Genomic DNA, 21,566 nt, shown 5'->3' with positions numbered 1-21,566 from the left:
GTTTTTTTTTTTTTTGATTTCGACTCTTGTGCTGATTGTTGCCTAAAGTCTCTTTCTTCTCACATCAACAGGCTGGTGCTGTTTTTGACTTGCCCGCAAACACAGCCAAGGAGCTCCTTTCTATCGAAACTGAGTCTGGAGAAGTCATTGAGGCTATAACAAAGGTTCATCAATACAGTTTACTCATTCTCGTTTACTTTTTTAAAAGATTTCATTATTGCTGTTTGTGCTCTTCTAGTTTAGGTTTTGAACAACCATTGCTGTCATCGTGCTGTTCAATGGGAAAAGGTCACCATACTTTTCACTTAAAGGGTGTTTAAAAGGGATTGTTCTGGCAGACATTAGTCTCTTAAAATTGTGTTCTGGCTCCTTGTTTGTGACCACCTTATACCTTGAGCTAGCTTGTAATCATAGTATACTTCCACATTTGCATCCAGTATTCACCGAAGTTCTTGTTTCTCTGAAATCAATCTCAATTTTAGAGCGTGTCCTCTGTTTACCTTTTGTACTGATCATGAATTTTTACTCTTTCTGACAGCTTCCAGACATTGTGGAAGAACCTTTTGGAAATGAGAGGTTTGGTGTGAGACCTCCCTTTCAAAGGGGCCCTCCTAGTGGTCGACCAGGTGGTTCTTATGGAGGAAGGCCAGGAGGTTTCTCCAATCGACCTGCTGATGGTGGGAACTGGACAAATAGAGGTTCTTATGGCAGTGACTCTTTCACAAGGTCACCTGGAGGTGACTGGTCAAGCAGGCCATCTTCTGGTTATGGTAGCGGGAGTTGGGGCAATAGGCCATCTTCCAGCTATGATACTGGTTCTTCTAGCTATGGTGGTGCTTATTCAGCCAATAGACCATCAGCTGCTTCCTCTTCTGGTTATGGTAGCGGCACTTGGGGCAACAGGCCATCTTCTAGGTATGATGCGGGTTCCAGCGATGGTGGCACTTATTCAGCCAATAGACCGTCGGCTACTTCATCCGACATCTCTGGGGATTGGACTAGCAGGTACACCACTTGGTTCATTTGGCATAAGAGTCTTTACTTGTCAATTAGTGATTTCTTGTTCTATGTGTAAAGTTTCATTGGGAAAATTGTCCCAGCAGTGATCTTCTTGTAAGTCAACATCTTGTGTGTGTCTGTCAACATAAAGATATCCCCACCCTCCATCACCTCCTCCAGCTGTCCTAGGTGTGTCCACAGGACCATCACAGCTCCAAACCATATTTTTTCCATACACGCATCACACTGGCAATACTACGCGGGTACGGAAGTATAGTTGGAGTATGGTTCGGCCCTGCTTGCCAAACCATACGTGAGTATCCGTGTCATGTCTTAGAGATTGGCATGGACGGTCGACTTTGTCATATATGCCTATTCAATGCGTTACAATGCATTGAATAAGCATGCATGCTATAGCCGATAGTCCGTGCTATAGCCTATCCTTTTTGTTGACATCACACTAAAAGACTTTCTGAAGTTAAGATATCTTTTTTATTAGCAGGGTCCCTACACGTCACCCATTGTCTCTCTCCTTTAGGTTTAGCAGAGAGAGGAGAGACTCAGGTTTTGAGTCTCTACTAGTATTTGCATAGAGGTTCTATGCTAAGAAAGGTCTTTGGTTTTTAGGACAGTCTTGGTCATTTGATAAGTGGTGCTCTATTTGACAGACATGTAACCTACTCATTATGGATTCGTGAGGCAGTCTCATTGATGTCAAATTCTATGTATAACTGTGATTCATGATTCAATGATCACTCAAGACTTGCTGCCTAGAGGCTCTATGACAAACTGCTTAAAGGCTACCTTCAAGCATGTTGTGTCAGCAGGCCTATCATCAGAATCATGCGAGTCTGCCCTTGATCTCCGGAGTCATGACATAAAGTCAGTACGCTGAACTTTGTGTTGATCTACGCTCATGTGTGTGTATGTATGTGTGGTGTGTGTTGTGTTTGGGAGCATATGTTAGTCCTAGTTCTACACCCACTATTGGGCATTGCCGACGTTAGTGGGGATGTCGTGGTATTTAGTCAATAGTATGCATAATGGAGCTGATGGTTATGGGTGACTATCATAGGTCTATACCTTGCACTTTCCTTTAAGGGTGAATCTGGGCTTATCCTGAATTCATCTAGGTATATATGGATGTTACTCAACATCTCAACTTGAGACATTGGATCAGGTAGGTGAAGCCTGAGCACAGGTCCCTATGGATTGGAGGAGAGTATTTGGGTACCTATATAGGTGGAGGCAAATGTCACAAAGTGATAACGTGGCGTGCCCAACTAGAAAGAACTGGCCATGAGGACCGGCCATGCAGACAAACTAAACCCAGAAAGTGTGGCCGAGGGGCCTAAGATAGAAGGGGGTTGGGGATTTAATAAACCTAACCCTACCAACTTATGGAGCACTGGTTGAGGGGCCTAAAACCCAAAAATCCAAAAGCCTGAACTCTGGGCTGGATTTTTGTAAATTGCGCTGGCTGATGATGTGGCAGGCTGTACGGATTTCCGTGTTTTGCACTGGCTGTTTTGGGCAGTTTTGGCACCAAGCTTTTGGGTGCAGTTGTTTTTGATGTGAAGTGCTTTTGATAGAGAAGCTTTTGGTGCTTTGCTTTTGGGCATCCCTTGTATTGTTTACAAGGACCTTGGGGCCTCACTCCAGAGGGCATCGAACTCTGCTGTGCCGTGACCATGTAGCCCAAACCAAGATATTTTCACAGCCCATTCATAGCACATGGGCCGTGACCATGTAGCTCCATCTTTGCTGTAAAGAAAGTAGGAGTGGGAGGACATGGCTCCGATGTCTTGCAATGGCGATTGCTTTGCTACTGTGTAAAGAGAGGATGCATCTTGTGCCCATGCTTGTGTAAATGATTGGAGAGGGTGAGTGCTTTCTAGAGAGTTGCCAAGCCTCCCTAGAGTCTTGGCTCAAGAGCATATGAAAAATCTCTCTCAAACTGAGCTAAGACAGCTCTCTTCTTTTGCCGTACAAGGCGTCGGAAGAGCATACGTGGCTGCCTTTGTGTGATGTCTTCCAAAGCCACCTCTCTTTGTAACTGGGCTCTCGTCTCTTGGCACTCATCATCATACCAATTATTCTGAGGCAGCTCCCAACCCGTGGGCTCTCAATAATCTGAGAGTGGGGAAAAGCTGTGGCTGCCATTGTGTGTATCATCTTTTTCAATATCTGGGTGAGCTTTGCTTATGGGGGTTCTCCCATGCTAGAAGACTATACAGCTCTGCTGATGTATACACTCCGTTTGTCTCTCTGCAACAGTGCATTGCCACGTGACACATCCAACCCTATGTGTCCGTGGACAAGCTACAACATGACGAGGGTTCAGTTCAGGCAAGTCGGTCTAGAATAGGAAGTGATCTGGCACTTTTGTGAGTCTTTTCGAAGACCGTGCATGACCAGTCACGTAGAGTAGATGCATATCCTCCGGTTGCACACAACATGATCATCATCATTCCCATCAGAGTCCATCAAAAGCATTTTCCAGTGCATTAGACCTATTTTCCCTATTTTTGACATTTTTCACTTATTTATTAAGTGACTTTTGTTGGGAACTAGGTAGGGCAATTTTGCTAAGATAATATATAAGCAAACCAGAGTTAGCACCTTCTGGCAGAGGAGGCAACAGGAGCATTGCTCAACAGGCCCACTCTCAGCAAGAACAAGAACCCAACAGCTTGGCGTTTTCTCTCCAACAAGCATCAGCGATTTCAGCCCTGCCTTGGACGATTCGAGCAGCGTTTTTCACAGGAGTATTCAGCCCTGCACTTGGTGATTCCCGTGGCATTGGTTACATCATCAAATACAATCTCAGCCAACGTTTTTACAGCAGCCTATTCAGCGTTTTTGAAGCAGCAGATTTCAGCCACACTTAGCGTTTTTGGACAGCTTTAGGGCAGCGTTTGCACATGCAAGTCCAGCGTCTTGTAGCGGCAGGAACCAGCCTTTTGCAGTAGCATATTCAGCCGAAGGACCATCGGACTTAGCAGATAAAGGACAGCCCGACAAGAAACATCTTAGAGCATTTAGTTTTCAGCATTAGCCTCGTCCTCGTTGTCCACACCGTCGACATCGACATCACAGCATTAGACTCATTGCATCAGCCCTTGTATCAGATTGTGCAATCAATAGTAGACCACTCTCGCCATCGAGAGTGGGGCCCTTGGAGGAGGGGTTTACAACTTTCTGGTGTCGTATTCTCTCCTCTCTCTATCTCTCAGTCTCATGCACCTTCACTCATAGTGTCCATTCACTTTGTTTGTGTCCATTGCACTCTTTCATTAAAGAACGGAAGGCTCTCCCTGCCATAAGTAAAAGGAACCTTGAGCACAGCTCGGAGCACTCATCTTGAGCAAAGTTCAACATTCATTCCGCTGCTCCTTACATTGGCATCAAAGCTTTGGCAGTGTTCTGTATCACTCAAGGAAAGAACCACAATTTTTTTTTGCTTCTTGCGGTCGCACGTAACCCAAGACCTCTTGGGCGCGTCGAATTCTAATCGTGTTTTTGAAGAGTGACAGGAAACCCAAGAAAGAAGGGCTTGTCCAACCTCCCCTTGTGCCTCTTTTCACTCATTGAGAGCGGACCGTGCACTTAGCGGTCGGCCAATCGACATGAGGTGGGAAAAAGAAATCTTGGTGTGAACGCAAGGCCGCAAGGGATGCGCCCGCGGAAAAGAGCAGAACTCGGGTGAAGAGAAGATCCTTCTCTAACACAGATTGCAAGCGAAAGAAGAACCTCAAGAACCTCAAGACCCTCAAGAACTCAAGACTCCCAAGGACCCAAGAACCTAAGACTCACAAGAACCCAAGTCCCTCGAGAACTTAAGAACCAAGATCACAATGTATGGTCATCACCCGAAGCGGAATGTGCCCCAAGTTTCTCATGACCCTCCCATTGACGAGTCTCTTTTTAAATGTTATGGTTATATGATGGGGCATCGTTTTGTCTTATTGTTTGACCTAGGCAGTACGCATGATGTGATTAGTCCCTCTCTTGTTGAGAGAGCCCGCTTAGAGGTTAGTCAGAAATCTCCTCTCGAGGTTTCTGGCTTTGCTCCCGATATGGACTCTCTCATCACGAAAGAGTGCCTTGATGTGTTGTTTACAGTTCAACAAGCTGCTTTACGTAATTTTCTTTTTCGTCTCTCATCTTTCAGGATGTGATATGATTTTGGGCATTCGATGGTTTCGTGAGCATAATCCTCTCATTGATTGGGCGGAAAATACGTTCAATGCCAAAAGTGACTCTCCCATTGTCATTCGTGGAGAGCAAGTTGCATTCTCCATCTCTCATTTCTAATGTGCAGGCGAAGATTGAACGGATTCAGGAGAAGGAGACTTTCTCGGTCTCGTCTTCTCCAAAGCATGATACATAGGAATTGCATGATTATGATAAGCATTGCATGATAATGGTGAGCATGATGATTTGGATGATAAGGACAAGATTGAGGATTTGCATGATGATCAAGATGTGTTTTCTCACAAGCATGATGATTTGTATGATCAAGATGTGATTGTTCACAAGGATGATGGGTTAGTTGATGCTTTTTCTAGCGAACCTAACCTCGTTGCAGATTCGATCAATCACGAAGATTCGATCTTGGTTTTCGAGTCGAGGTTCGCAGCACCCCCCCAGGCAAATTTGATCAAACACGACGAACCGATCTTAGCTCTCGAGCCTAGGTCCAAATGACGCAAGGAGGTGTATTTTTCCTGTTGCCTTCCGTAAATAAGTATTAGATATATTTATTTTATTTTTACTTGTTTGTCCCAAAACCCTTGAAAAGGTGCAAGTGGACATTGCATGGCCAGTGTGAAATGACTGCAGCCAAATGGGTTTCTCACATCGGGGATCTAGGTCGGTCAGACAGGGACTGCCCGGGCCAGTTAGCACTGAATTCTGATGAGTATGGAAGCTCGTGTGCGCCAAACTGGAATTTGGGCCACTCGTCAAGTCATTGCAACTTTATAAGTTGAAAGGGGCCAGTAAATTAACCCACATTGTAGATGTTGGTCAAATGGTAGTCTTCAATGATGGTCAAGAGACCGATAGGGACGCCATGGAAGAATCTCCTAAAATTTAGGGAACTGCTATTTTTGACCGGAAAATGTGTTTGCGTCATTAGCTCTGGAATGACAAGGGGAACATTCTATTGCTCTGCTGCCAAGTCAACTGACGTACCAGTTGAGATATTTTTAGCAGGGAAAGCCCAAACTCGGAAACTGGGCGACGTGTCAGCCTGTGAGCGATTCTGCCACTCTGGGAGGCAAAAACGAGCTGCATATCAACAAAGGGGGCACCATTTTCAGCCTCAGGTGGATTGTAGCAGGTACAGAAGCTATGGAATGCTTACCTTGCCCTCTATGCACAGTATGGTGACGGGAGTGATGCCCCGCACGCTACATACTGCTCTCTTTCTCCCCTACGTACAGTATGTTATGCCCCACTAGTGGGCTTCTCATTTGACCTATGTACAGTTCTGGGGGTTTATGCGCGTTTGCCAAGGCAAGAGCCTTCTGAACAGGAACCGGATTAGCTAATTGCTAATCCCCCACAGGTACGCACAGTTCCATCACGAAAGATTGCGAGTTTGGAGAGTTTTCTCGCGTGAAAACTCGTCCAATTCACAGGGGAACTGTCCCATTGCGTGCGGGAGCCCTTGGGACACGCGTAGGCGTGTTCGCTCCGCTAAAAACGATCCGAAACAGAGAATTACAGCCTGCTGTGTTTTTCTGCAGGTTTAGGGTTTCGCACCTAAACTGCAAGGGAACATCGGGGGAGCCTCGTGAGAGCCTTGGGATGCGTGTACAGGCTTTTGGGCTCCCGGCAATAAAAAACAGAGAATTACAGCCCGCTGAATTTTTGTGACAGCTCACCAGAAAGCTTCCAGATATCGAGGGAATCTGTCCTAGACAAGTGTTTTTGACCTACAGGGGTTTTTGCGCCGTTATGTTGTCGAAATCCGGTCGAAAACCTGCGTTTTCAGCCCTCGCTAGGTTTGGACAGCTTTGTGAAAGCTTGTGCTAAGTGGTCGGACCGTCTACCTGAATTTGAATAAAGAAATACCGAAAGGGGCGCCAGTCTTTGGGGCCTACAGGGTGTCGGTCTCGTGTGTGCAGTGACATTCTAGTCGCTGGACGCAACTGTGTTCTCTTCCCTTCTCAGTGCTCTGTGTAAAGTTAACAGGTAATTGAAATAGTACCGCCCTCTACGTTGTACGGGCCGGTTATACCAAAGAACCCTTACAAGAAGTATTATGTGTTCGAATGATCCGTCAGCACGCATTGTTCGAGTGTTTCATTCATGATCGTTTCCTGTATTTTAGTCAGCGTCTTTATGTGATTCCTTTTCCTAGGCATGACATATTGTACGTTGAGCACGTTTCACTCATGAATGAGCATGGATGTATGCGGATTATTCATGAAAAGTTGAAAGTATGCATTCAAGGAAGTCACATTCCATGTCTCTTCCTTGGCATGACACCGTCACATGAAAGTATGAGCATCAAGCCTAGGCATGTCCATTGTGATTTGCCACAGTTGATTGATTTAGATCAAAAAGACGAGTTTGGATTCCATGTTTTGCATGTGTTTGATGAATGGTTCGGCACTCCGTCTCTTTGTTCATCTCCATTGCATGCACAATCATCTCGAAAGACTAGATTTTTTCTAGTCACTTTACATGGAATGGGTATGTTCATGTTTTTGTATTGGAAGTGGTTTCAAGAATTTTCATCCTCAGAGATTCTTGAAGAAGGTAGATGCATGACTAGTGACGAAGTTGAAGCATTGAAGGAGCCACAAATGACTTTGTGTCGCTTTCGGCTTGGCGCAAAGAAGAAGACTTTGCAAACCTTTATGAAGTTCAAGTATTGAACGACCCACACATAAGAGTGGGCCGTCTAAGAGTCCTTTTGAGGATTTCGGATGTTGTTGGCGATCTCCCTCGACGCCATACAGTTCGGTACCAGTACCTCACTTTGAAAATGAGGGGATGTCACGTGACGCGTCCAACCCTAAGTGTCCGTGGACAAGCTACAGCATGACCAAGGTTCAATTCAGTCAAGTCAGTCTAGAATATGAAGTGATCTGGCACTTTTGTGAGTTTATTCGCAGACCGTGCATGACCAGTCACGTAGAGTAGATGCATATTCTCCGGTTGCACACAGCATGATCATTAGCATTCCCATCAGAATCCATCAGGAGCATTTTCCAGTGCATTATACCTATTTTCCCTATTTTTGACATTTTTCACTTATTTATTAAGTGACTTTTGTTGGGAACTAGGTAGGGCAATTTTGCTAAGATAATATATAAGCAAACCAAAGTTAGCACTTTCTGGCAGAGGAGGCAACAGGAGCATTGCTCAACTGGCCCACTCTCAGCAAGAACAAGAACCCAGCAGCCTGGCGTTTTCTCTCCAACAAGCATCAGCGATTTTAGCCCTGCTTGGGCCATTCCAGCAGCGTTTTCCACAGGAGTATTCAGCCTTGCACTTGGTGATTCCCGTGGCGTTGGTTGCATCAGCAAATACAATCTCAGCCAGCGTTTTTACAGTAGCCTATTCAGCGTTTTTGAAGCAGCAGAATTCAGCCACAGTTAGCGTTTTTGGACAGCTTTAGGGCAGCGTTTGCACATGCAAGTCCAGCGTTTTGTAGCGGCAGGAACCAGCCTTTTGCAGTAGCATATTCAGCCGAAGGATCATCGGACTTAGCGGATAAAGGACAGCCCGACAAGAAGCATCCTAGAGCATTCAGTTTTCAGCATTAGCCTCGTCCTCGTCGTCCACACCGTTGATATCGACATCACAACATTAGATTCATTGCATCAGCCCTTGTATCAGATTGTGCAATCAATAGTAGACCACTCTCGCCATCGAGAGTGGGGTCCGTGGAGGAGGGTTTTACAACTGTCCGGTGTCGTATTCTCTTCTCTCTCTATTTCTCAGTCTCATGCACCTTCACTCACAGTGTCCATTCACTTTGTTTGTGTCCATTGCACTCTCTCATTAAAGAACGGAAGGCTCTCCCTTTCATAAGTAAAAGGAACCTTGAGCACAGTTCGGAGCACTCATCTTGAGCAAAGTCCAACATTCATTCCGCTGCACCTTACAGGCATCTCGAATGGCGATGCGTTGCATGATGAAAGATACCAATAGTGTAAGTAAAATCTGTTGCATGATCTACATAGTACAACCACTCCAAGACGTTTGGGCGAGACTTGCAAGTCTTGAATGCGTGGTATAGCTGATGTGGGAGCCAAAACATAATCCACTGTGCTAGCACCATATCTATGAGGGAAGCAAGTGACGCTACTTGAAGAGAAGTAAAATGGCCAATCTATGTTCTGTGCCCATCTCAATCAGGTATCTCCCATACTTTGTAAACTCCTTGGCATCCTCTGAGGTCTTGGAGAACCCCATTTCTCGGAGTCTCTTAAAATTGTTTCCTAAGACGTTAAAACAATCTTTCTCTTCTTCTTCTTCTCAACATCTCAGAAGTGTCAAAGAAGGATGCCCGATCACATACTATCCTAGCATCAAAATCCCTGAGTAGGATGTTAGCTGAGAACTCCCCAATATCCTCATCTAGTATCATGTACGGTGGCTGCCCATTAGGTGAAGCATAGTGAGAGGTGCTAGGAAGGAAGCATAGTTGATACGTACGGTCACGTACGACGGGTACACGTACGAAGACGTGCGGTACTATTCGAACTAGAAGAAATTAGACGTACGGTGATGTAACGTACGATTCAAAATAAAATCATGCTTCTTACATATGATAGATCATATGAGTCATGACATAGACCTTAGTACTTAGTACTAAATACTTGTAACTTAAGTCTTACAAGCTAGAACATGAAAAATCTGTCCATGGACATTGGAAACGGCAATGTCCGAAGAAAGAAGAATCATGATCTCCAAAGTGGTGGCGGCCATAGTAGATCCGCTACCCCGAGCCTCGTCGCACATAGGTCACGGTTGTTTGAGCCAATGCAGCCATTGGGCTCTTGGTCAAATGCAGTCGAGATGCAAAACAATCCCACTCTAAAAATCGCCCCCGCAAAAAAAAAAAGAAAAAAACCTGGACGAGTCATGTACGGAACGTACGAGTCGTACGGTGCGGTACGGAACGTCCCGTACGAACGTGGACAACCCTTTCAGGAAGTAAATATGGCACTGTAGAGAGCTCTACCCTTCTCTGCTCTAACTTTGACCCACATATAGCGCGACTCATCTTTGCGAACCACTTGGATAATAGGGTGTAACTCCTCCCTAAATAATAGTAGTACTACTCTTGATTTTTTGCTACTGTGCTCATTACGAGCCACTTGTCTTCATGTTCTTTCCCATTTTGTATCCAATCACCCTTGGGAGTGCTTTCTAGGCTCTGATCCATCTTTGAATACAAAATGATGTCGCTCCCGCTGAAAGAATCCTAGAATGCTGCAACATCCAATCGTAATGAGCCATTACAATTCCGATGTGTCTGTCAAGTACTACCACTTTGCCTCCTCTATAGAAGGCGATCTAGCCATGATCTTGGGCATGCATGCTTTCATGTGTGCTAGTTGAGACATTGTAAAGTCATCTCCCAAGTAATTCTCTGTTTGCTTTGGTGTAGGCCTCTTTTTGAGGAAGTCTTTCCTCTCTTCCATGATAGCGAAATGAATGATTAGAGCACATTGCTTGGAGGTTCCCCCATCACCTCTTCCTTTCTTGCCCACTCTGTGTACTCTGGTGTGTTTTGGCTCCATGATTTCCATACGTGGATAGAAGCTTTTACCTTTTTCACATTGTTGGTGTCCTTGAAAACTGTGACTCCTACATGTAGAGTGTGTGTGTTCCTCCTTTGCTCTTCCTCGATTGTCATGTTGATGATAGAGGAGGGAGTGGAGGTTTCATGTTTACCTTTTTCCTTTGCTTGCTTCTGGGACCTTGGTGTGGGGGAGCACCTCTACCAATGAAGAAGTCTCCGTGCCTTATTCTCCTCCTCTACTTGGATGGTGAGCACTTGCACCTTAATAATATTCAGCTCTTCTGTTATGGATGGTTGAATTTCTCGTTCTTTAAGCTTGGTTTGGGAGTGCATGTCCTCCACTTCTTCCTGTAGTTTATCAATTTCTTCATCTTGTGCCTCCACTTTGCTTTTGAGAGAGGCACACTCCGCCTCGAGAACTGCGACCTTCTTTGATAGGGCCTTGTTGACAATGCTGAGGGCACTATCCGCATCTCTCTCTCATGTGCCAAAATGACTTTATTGATGGCCTCCTCCACCTCATCCCTCGTCATCCTATCATGATTTCAATGGTGTGTTGGATTGAATTGGCCACCTTCTCTCATATACAAAAATAACGAGAGAGTTAATAAGAGGGCTGGCCGCCTGCTTGAGAAGCTAGCCCCCTGCATGAAGAAGCTTGCCCCTTGCTTGAGAAGTTGGCCCCTTGCTTGAGGCTGCTTCTTTGCTTGAAGCTGCCCCTATGCTTCTAGGAGTAACTGGTCTGACTGCCGCTCGGAGTGTGCGAAGCTTATGAAGCTGCTCGACACATTGGCTTGAATGTGTTGTGCTGGGCTGTTATTTCCCTACGATGGTCACAATTGCTGCTCGAAGTCTACTGAGCTTATGAATGTGCTTGACATGCTGGCTTAAATGTGTCACGCTGGGCAGTTTGTGCTTGTTGTGTGCGCTAGTGGGCCCGTTACCCCACACACACACACACACACACACACACACACACACACACACACACAGAGAGAGAGAGAGAGAGAGAGAGAGAGAGAGAGAGAGAGAGAGAGAGAGAGAGAGAGAGAGAGGAGAAGAGGAAGAAGAGAATTTTAATGTCGTAGGAAACTATCCCAAGGGACCTTAAAGATCTATTCGACGAGAGAAATGAAATGAAATGTAATATTAACGTCTTCAAAAGGCCAAAATGACCTATGAGACCAAACGGTTATATGTGGTGAATCTAATACCAAGTCTGGGTACAAAAAGTACAAAGGATTGAAAAGAAAATAGTGGGTAGGGGTGGGGTGAAAGCTGATACAAAGGGAATACAAAGGGTGAGTTGATACAATGGAGCTCTCTGACAATCGAGGCATCATATACATGTACATCAGTATCCAAAAGGCTATAGAGATTCAATGTCCTCCAAGGTAGGCACTCTGTCGGGACGGCTCCTATGTTGCGCCAGTATGGTATGGATCCTCTATCGCAATCTGCGTCGATGTCGAGAGGGCCCCCTCATCCGTGGGCGACGGGACCGCCCCAACTCTATCGCCCGATCAAGCAATATGCCTCTGGTGCCTCTGGTATTGTTATGCTGTTGGGGCTGCTCGGACTACTATGTCTGTGACTGAAAGAAATCTGTAATTTTCCGCTGTTGCTGGATCTCTCTCGTTGTGCCCCTCTTCAAGAGGTCCTTTCCCTTCTAGAATTTCTCTCTCCGACGGAAAATCACTAAAACCAACACTCGGAGAGGATCTCCCAGCTACACGGACCGCCTATACGGATGAACCACCCGACCATAGCCACCATCCGGCAGCACCCTTGTGCTGGGGCGAGCGTACACAGGCGTGCACCTGTAAGACCAAGCGCCCCATACCACCCGGCCTCACTTCCTCGAGGTGACCTCACGCACTCCTAGCCTCACGGGCTAACCATTGGCACTGTGCTAATGGGGGTCGATAACTACGAATGAGGCCTTGGCCTCCCTTTTATAAAAGTGGCCGGCCACACCGGCTAGAACGTTCGCCCGGACACCGGATGCCCATGCCAACGGTGTCTTAGACCAGATCCCCTATCCTGTAAGCGGGGCATACAAAAAAGAAGAAACATCAATTTGCATATCAAATGAAAGCTCTTTCTTAGTACAACACATTTGTAGCTTCAGAACGGCATATATAGATGCCTATTGAGAGATGAAAATATTCAATGTCTTTAACCCACATATGCACATATGGGCAGTCTTTCATGATCATGCCATCTTTTTTTTTGTAATTGTCTTTTTTGACAACATTCCAAGGCATTAATTCTTTGACTACGACACGAGCAGACCAAATAGAGGGAGATAGTGCAAGCTTTCTCAGACCTTGCTGCTATACTATGGGGACTCTTCACTCCCTATCGACCTATGCATGACATCATACATCCCTAGTTTGGTACCGGAGGGAGCTAGCTAGTCTCTTGCATATTATGGTTATATTCCCCTGGTATAGTCACACACCCGGTGGATGAAGAGATTGATCCCCCTCATTCCCCACACACACATACACACCCCTCATAGTCCACATCAGTCAATTCTATTTTGTAGCATGTTTATTTTCAGTACCTTTTTTTTTTCTGGATACCCAGATGATACATCTTTCTGAAGTCGGCTTGTTAATTCACTGTTTACCTTTTTTTCTTTTTGGGGTCAGGCCCTTCTCTGGACAATGTCTTAAGTGTGGACAGATTGGACATCGCGCCGTAGAATGTCCGAGATAGCTGACCAAGTGCGAAATTAATCACCTGACGAATATACTATTTGCTTGCCATTAATATAGTGGCAATCTCAGGTTAAATTAGTCGTGAGCTTCTGCTTTTGGCTTGCTTTTTCATAACATGCTTCAGGTGGGAGTATTGCAGAGCAGGTTATTGCACATAATTCAGCACGGTTGATTAGCATACAATTCTGGTTTCATTGAAAGGCTTTTTGTCAGCAGATATGGAAAAGCATGCTTTACTAAATTGAAAGAAGGGCTTATTTTTTCCTGGATGTCAAATTTGCCCGCTTTCCATTATGGATAGATGAAGCTTAATGTAAATTGTAGTTATGCTCTGCGAAAGGTGCCCTCGTTCTTGGGAATGTGGAGCTTCCAAAGTTTCTCTTAGCTTTGTATATTTTGGGCCTCGACTAGTTAAAAGAAATCATGGTCCATTTCTCTTAGGAAGACATACTAGCATTGATTTCCCTTTCTTTCTGCTTTGACATAAACATCGGTGAAACAGCTCATGTCTATGACATGTTTAAAAAAAAAATAAAAAAAAATGTGGGTCTTTCCAGTCTTAATCTGTGAAGTTAAAGTTTTTATGGGTGCAAGTTACTTGCCTAAGCTTTCTTAAAGTTCTTTCTACCATGAGGATATTCTTTTATTCTCATAAGTCTGTTTCAATTTTAAGTTCAAAACGAAGTGTGCATTCTTTAATTTACCTAGTCCTCATAAGATTGATTTTTTTAAAGGACGTTTAAATCGATGGACTGCTTTTTTGAACATATATAGGCCACACTGACCCCCCCCCCCCCCCCCCCCCCCCCCCCCCCCCCCCCCGTCCAATGTATGGTATTGCTGCAAAGGGATTTAAGATCTTCACGTAACTATTGAATATCGAAGCTTCAAAGAAGCTGTACTTGTAGCTGACATGATTGCAAGAAAATACTGTAAACATATAATAATGACAATTTATTTTCACAAACATCGTGCTAAAAAATATTCTTAAGGGATCTGTGTATGTTTGGGAGAAGGAGACAAGTTGAATCAATATTACAATATCAAGGTTAAAATAAAACCAAGTTGGAAGTCCACGATTAAGATTTCTCTGAAGAACGTATGTTTTTTTTTGTCATAGATGTTACCTTGATCATATTCATGTTCTTCTTCGAGTTCGGGTTGCAGGGTGCAACCTTGCTTTTGGTGCCTTCCACAGGGCCTTGGCATCTTGAACGGAGGTGATCTCATTGACTATCTTGCTATTGGGGATACCTAGGCATCTCATGCCACCCTAATGCCGTGGATCTTGAGTGAAGTGCTTTTCAAATGCTCTATGCCCATGTAATTTGAAAAGCCAATAAGGTGTGGGTTTTCCATCAACCCCAATAGGAATCCCTAATGGATTGTACATCCTCTTCTCAGATTCTTTATCTTCGTCTTCACTACCTACGTTGCCAGTTATGGTGTTTCATAATGCATAATCCATGAGCTAGACTTTCTCATATTCATGATTTGCATTGCTCAAGACGCGCTCCATCGTCTCCACATGTGCTTTGGTATCGCCAATGTCTTCTCGTAGAAGCTCGCATAGCCGCATTACTTTCATTTCAGCTAATGCTACCTCTTTGCTGGTTATGTTAGATTTATGCTTGCATTTGAATGCTGTTCATTAGTGGCCCTACTCATTTGCTTCACAAGTAAAAGTCTTTCTGCTGTATGTTGGATTGAGCCACCAGCATTCAATCCTAGAAGCTCAACAAGTTGCTTCAAGGAACAATCCACAGAGACAAGCTCATTGGAGCCTACACCAACTACCTCTCTTGCTTGATGGAATATTTGGTCTCTTTCTTTGGCCGCACACGACCCTTGCAAGACATCAATGCGATTCTCCTCTCTGTGGGTGCTATTTCCAATTGGGAACACGAAGCCATGGAGGATTTAAATGGTAAAGATACAATGGAAGAAGTATTTGACTCTGGGAACATAAGTAATGTAAGCAAAACTCTTCAAGATATTGTGAGTATGTGAACAAAAATTTGGTGTCTAATTCTTCCTTGAAGGACTAATATCCACTTGTAGGGGCTTCTCATATCTTACAATGTTTGTGCTCATAATATTGTGTAGGATGGAAATGGGAATGGCTATGCCCTAATTTCTCAGACACAGGAGGACTAGGTTTCGACTCTTTTTGCTTGGGGAAAAACAGGTTGTAGGAACCATGCAAATCTAGGAAGAGGCCACAAGCCTCCTCGGCAGCAAACTGCACATGGCTAGTAGTGACCACAAGAAGATTTGGAAATTTTCTTATGTAGGAAAATGGAGTCTTTTTTCAATGTTTTTCATACAATGCATAACAGCATGAGCTTCTGCTCTCGAGGCACCGCATACCTAGCTAGATACGATTGGGGGCAGGGGAGCATCGGCACCCCAATCGGGCCGGCTAACAATTCCGCATTCCTATTAGCAGCATGGCCACTCTAGTTACTTCACGAGACGAATATTTTGAACTATTGCACCACTAACGCACTATTATGATCAGCGTCAGTATCGGTCACTTGCGGATGATTATATTGATGATGCTGTTGTTGCTCGTAGAAGTGAATAAGGTAGTGTGTTGCCGCCATGATGGCATCGATTATTTGTCTTTCTCTATGCTCATTCAAAACTTGTGCACTCCGAGCCTGCTTCGGCATCATTGCCTCTTGCGTAGCAAATGGCAAAATCCGCTCCAAGTGCTCTAGATCCTCGTGATGAGAGTGCTTGCTCTAGCTCACCCATAAACTGGGTTCACGTCAGGTGGCGGAAGCTTAGCTGTGAAGGCTTCAACCAATCAAAGCTTAGGAAAAAAGGAACGGGTTCACATCAGGTAGTGGAGGAAACCAAAATTTCTACCAAAATTTTTACCACGCTGCTACCAAAAAAGTGTCGATGCTAGAAAGCGTGAAAAGTGGTGTCAAAAGTGCTTAGAGATGTATGTTCGAATGTCAAAGCATGTGTAAAGATCTAGTGCCAACAGAAGAGTTCACGATGTGTATGATTTATGTGGCTATGTGGATCAAGGTAGAGGTTCGATGCTTTAAAGAAGGTTCTTCATGTGAAAAACATTTTAGGATATGCAAAGCAATTGGGGAAGTGAAGTTCATGTGGTTAGTGATAAAAAAAGGAAAGTGGATGTGTAGCTCAACTTTCTTACATGAGGACAACCAAAAAGTCATATTTTGTAATTTTTTTATAAAATTCGCTTTTTTTAAAACCAGCTCATGTAGATTGAAGGAAAACATCGTTTCGGACATTTTTGCGTCTTACTATATGGCTTGGATGCTAAGGGAAGGCCTCTGTCCACATGCAATTACCTATGCTTGCACCTTGAAGATGCTTCGTTATGTTTTGGTCAATAAGCATGCGAAATGTGGTGCCCTTATGAAAGCAAAATGTGGTCACAACATCAAAGGCTTCTACCAGAGATTCTTCTAGGAGCCAACAATGAAGAAGGATTTCTTTTCTGACCTTCACATGGGTGATAGAATTCACTATGAGATTGCAAGTCAAGGACTGTTGGAGAAACATGTTGCGCTTGGCAATGCTTTGGTTGATATGAGATTGCAAGGCAAGGGCTGTTGGAAAAACATGAAGTTTTTGATGGGGATCATCTTTGAGATGTCATCTCTACTCGGCACATTGATTACAGGATATACCCAACATGGTTGAGCTAAGGAAGGTCAGAGTTGTTTTAGCCCAGATACAAAGGGTAGGTTCTTTTCCAAATCCAATCACCTATGCTTGCACCTTCAATGCGTGTGACCTTATCCAAGACCTTCACATCAGTGACTAGAAGTCAAGATGAGATTGGTAGTCAAGGGCTGTTGAAGAAACATGTTGTGCTTTGCATTCCTTTGGTTGATACATAGGCATCCAGAATCAGATTTCTAATTAGGGATTGTTGGAGAAACAGAAGGTGCTTGGCAATGCATTGGTTAATATGTATGCAAAACTTCCAATATGGGCATCCTCTTTAAAATGTCCTCACTTGGAGCATATTGATTGCAAGATATCAATGGAGTTGTTGGAGAAAAGATTTTGCGCAAGGTATTGATTGCACGATATGCCCAACATGCCTATCACAAGAAAGCTCTTGATTATTTTAGCCGGATGCCAAGAGAAGTTCTTCCTCCAAATGCATTCATCTATGCTTGCACCTTGAAGGCCTATGGCTTTATGGAAGACCTTCACTTGGGTACGAGAACTCACAATGAGATTGCTATCCAAGGGTTGTTGGAGTAGGATGTCGTGCTTGGGGAGCTTTGATCAATAGGTGTCCTCACAATAGCATGAAAATTTCTTGAAGGGCATCCTCTCTAAGATGTGGTTTCTTGCAGCACCCTGGATTTCGACAGATGCCCAACACGGCTATTACAAGGAAGCTCCTCTTGGAACAAGATATGCCTAACTTGGTTGTGGCAAGGAACCTGCGTGATGTTTTCAACATCTACAAAGGAAAGGCATCTCTCTAAATGCAATCTCCTATGCTTGCATGTTGAATGTGATTGTCTATACATTGGTCACTAAACATGTAAAATGTGGTGCGCTTATAAAAGCATTAAAAGTGGTTGCAAGATATACTCAGCATGGTTGTGTTGAGGAAGCTTTGATATGTATGTGAAGCGAGGTTTCTTGTAAGACGAGGATATGCCCAACAAGGACCGACCGAGGAAGTTGTGCGGTTTTTTTGTTGGATGCGACACAAGAGCACCCCTTCAACTCACAAAATTCTCATGTAGGAAAACGGAGTCTTTTTCATTGTTTTTCATACAATGCATAACATCATGAGCTTCTGCTCGAGAGGCTCCGTATACCTAGCTAGGTACGACTGGGGGCAGCGGACCACTGGCCCGGTGTACGATGCCCCCCTCACAGAAGCTCATGATGTTGAGGTAAGTCGCAATGCAATGTGGGAATGATTGTGAGAATTTGTCCAAAACTTCTTGCGACTACAATCACTTTTCTTAGTGTGCTCATTCACTTAGGTTTGGTGGATGAGGACGAAATGCTTCTTTACAACACGAGGAAAGAATACATTACTATCGCGTAGAATAGAAAGGCGGGGCTGGTTCTAGTTTTGGGAAACACAGTAGGCGAATAGCAGCTCATGAGTCATGACGCCCAAGCGCCAGCGTGAGAGAGTGAGTGTGTGGTGGGCTTTTAGCTAGACAAAGAGCTGCCTAGTTGACCTTCTCCGGTTGATCTTGATGGGCATCCTCTTTGGGATGTCATCTCGTGAGGCACATTAATTGCAAGATATGCCTGAGGGACCATTCCCCATAATCCTTCGACCACTTGGCGACCGACGGATGCCAGAAGCCATGGGGGAGGAGGATTGTGGGGAATGGTCATGGTCCGGCCGTCAAGGGTCCGAGGGAGGGAGGCACAGAGATACAGTCGCACGCACACATGCTTATAATATGCAGCAGATCGATTTGGTTATAGCTGAGAGCTCAGCCGGTTGCATGAGCAGCAGTGTCAGAGCACACATGCCAGGTAGAGCCAATTTCGCGTGCTGACTTGGCATATTTCCATTGCTGTGGATAGGTTTATTACGGGTGCTGACAGGGCTTGCAATGATTGGCAATGATTGCGAGGAGGTCGACAGACTCATTAGTGCTGACGGGGCTTAGATTAATTGGCAATGATTAGAAAACATTTCCGTGTGCTGACATGGTAAGCAGCCTGCAGGTTTCCGCGAGCTGAGTTGGCAGAACTTGATTGAATGCATGGCAAGAACGTACTGTGTGCTGACCTAGCAGAAATCGAGCGACTGCTGCAGTCGATTCTCGTGAGGAAACGCTAGTGGATGGACGACAACGATGCTCAGCCCCCCGACCTCGGACCTTGATGGTTGTGGAAAGGAACTAATATGGCATGGATATGAAGGAAAGGCCTCTCTCCACATGCAATTTACATTTGCATGCACCTTCAAGGTGCTTTGTCGATAAGTATGCAAAATGTGGTGCCCTTATAAAAGCAAAATGTAGTCTCCTAGAGCCAACATTGCACCCGCAAAAGGCAGAGAACTTTAGTTAAAACTACGCCCTGGCACGCATCGACTTATTTTATCAACGACGTTCTTCATCAATCGATATTCATCAATCACAACGAAGTAGAACAACCGTAACATCAAAGGCTTTTGATGGAGGAGCCAACATGGAAGAAGTCAAGCACAAATAGGAAGAGCATCACAAGGAGTCAACAACAAGTTTTCTTTTCTGACCTAACTATATATATAAGCTTGTGCAAGCTCATGTACAGCTGGCTAGGATCCATTATTCAAAAAACAAAGAGAATGCAGAGCTTAAATATCCTTGGAATATATTGCCTGGCTAAAAAAAGGAATAATAAGATATTTTTTAACAACTGTAACCTATGCCAAGCCAAACCACCTATAGACATGGATTACAATTGTTCCTCAAAGACATGGGAGACCCTCCATGGGCGGCTTCTCTATTTGCGCCCTAGCATGGTCAACAACCGGACGTAGAGAGATTCTGCGGGATTGCGAATGCAGCTCATTATGCTCTTCATTGATGCCTGAGAGAGAGAGAGAGAGAGAGAGAGAGAGAGAGAGAGAGAGAGAGAGAGAGACCCAAATAGAAAAGAAAGAGAGGCAAATTATCTCCATGCTCACACACACACACACACACATACATATATATATATATATATATATATATATATAGAGAGAGAGAGAGAGAGAGAGAGAGAGAGAGAGAGAGAGAGAGAGAGAGAGAGAGAGAGAGAGAGAGAGAGAGAGAGAGAGACAACTTGATTCTACACTCATCGGCGCTGACCAACTCACCTGTTGCGCTTCCATGCCTGGCTTGTAGCCAAGCATTGCTATAGAAGTTTTTAGGGAACGTTAATAACGAATTCAAAATACGAAAAGCATTAACTAATTGTAAAAATTGAAGTGCACTATTGACCTGGTAGGTGTTATCCAAGAGTAGAAGACAAAACACTGTATTTGTATTAAGGGACATGAAAACAATGTGAATAGCTAAATATTTTGTAATGCAATGAGGCATAGGGTGAAAACACAAAACATATAGTGCACATCACGCAAAAGTGGCTTACGACAATATGATGGAGATTCGGCACTGTGGTCTCCCAAAAATTATAAGGAATGAAAGTCGTGCCTTGCTTTGTCCCATAGACTTTTGTGTTGTCTAAGCAAACACATAGGCACGAAGTTTTGGATACAGATAACGAGCCTTGTAGTTTTCTCGCGGAGAAGGCATCTTCATTATGTTGGTATTGCCCACTCTCCACGAGATATACTCAACATGCTTGAGTTCAAACAAGGCGAGTGATGCAGCCGTCCGAGATGACTTGGGTATTGACAACTTGGGAGCCAAATCTCAAAGGAGTATTCATGAGGCTAAGTTAAAAGAAGAGGAACAACACAAATTTACTTGTTAGTAGTGGAGATGGTAGACATGATAGCAGAAGAGAATGCACAATCAACACGATGATAAAAGTTGAAGTTGAATGTGAATGCTTACTTTTGTGTTTCTCGTTGTTTACAGTCTTGCTTTTAGGTGGAAGAGCGACATGAATGCCAGTGGGTCAAAATTTGGGGTCAAAATTTGGTCGAAGCTCAATGCCATGCCCTTTTAGGCCTTTGGAAAACGTTTCCTACTTCTCACTCTTCTAGGCGAGGTGGCTGATGAAGCTTCAAGCATGCCCTTGCTGACCTAGGGAGATTGATGTGCTTCATCAATGTTGGTAACGTCTATCTTGTTTACCTTAACAGCGGATATCACAAGAAGATTTAAATATTTTCTCACGTAGGAAAACAAAGTATTTTTCAGTGTTTTTCATACAATGCATAACATCATGAGCTTCTACTCGAGAGGCACCGCATACCTAGCTAGGTACAGTTATGGGCAGGGGACCATCACCCCCCCTACCAGGCCGGCGGTCTCGTGCCCCCAATGGTACCTAGCTAGGTATACGGTGCCTCCCTCACAGAAGCTCATGATGTTGAGGTAAGTCACACTGTGGGAATTATTGTGAGAATTTATCCAAAACTA

The 21,566-nt window shown here is 44.4% G+C and overlaps 1 protein-coding gene and 2 pseudogenes across 2 annotated transcripts in view; 1 reads left to right on the top strand and 2 right to left on the bottom strand.

Annotated features, from left to right (window-relative positions):
- LOC147432738 (DEAD-box ATP-dependent RNA helicase 3, chloroplastic-like) overlaps positions 1-14,063 on the top strand; it is a 46,795-nt gene extending 32,732 nt beyond the window's left edge. For both annotated transcript variants that reach the window (XM_086492579.1, XM_086492578.1), the window contains 3 exons: positions 72-164; positions 539-1,005; positions 13,432-14,063. In XM_086492579.1, coding sequence (XP_086348705.1) covers positions 72-164; positions 539-1,005; positions 13,432-13,498 — 627 coding nt within the window. In that variant the 3' untranslated portion in view covers positions 13,499-14,063. The remainder of the gene's footprint in view (positions 1-71; positions 165-538; positions 1,006-13,431) is intronic.
- A 472-nt stretch (positions 14,064-14,535) lies between these two features.
- LOC147432737 (splicing factor SF3a60 homolog) lies at positions 14,536-15,413 on the bottom strand (annotated as a pseudogene).
- Positions 15,414-15,568: 155 nt separating this feature from the next.
- Positions 15,569-20,368, bottom strand: LOC147432736 (uncharacterized; annotated as a pseudogene).
- Between the last annotated feature and the right edge of the window lie 1,198 nt (positions 20,369-21,566).

The sequence above is a fragment of the Adiantum capillus-veneris genome, chromosome 20 (assembly GCF_014529385.1).
Source record: "Adiantum capillus-veneris isolate H3 chromosome 20, ASM1452938v2, whole genome shotgun sequence".
NCBI lineage: Eukaryota > Viridiplantae > Streptophyta > Polypodiopsida > Polypodiales > Pteridaceae > Adiantum > Adiantum capillus-veneris.
Note: the sequence above shows the minus strand (reverse complement) of the source record. Positions and strands in the feature narration are given on the sequence as shown.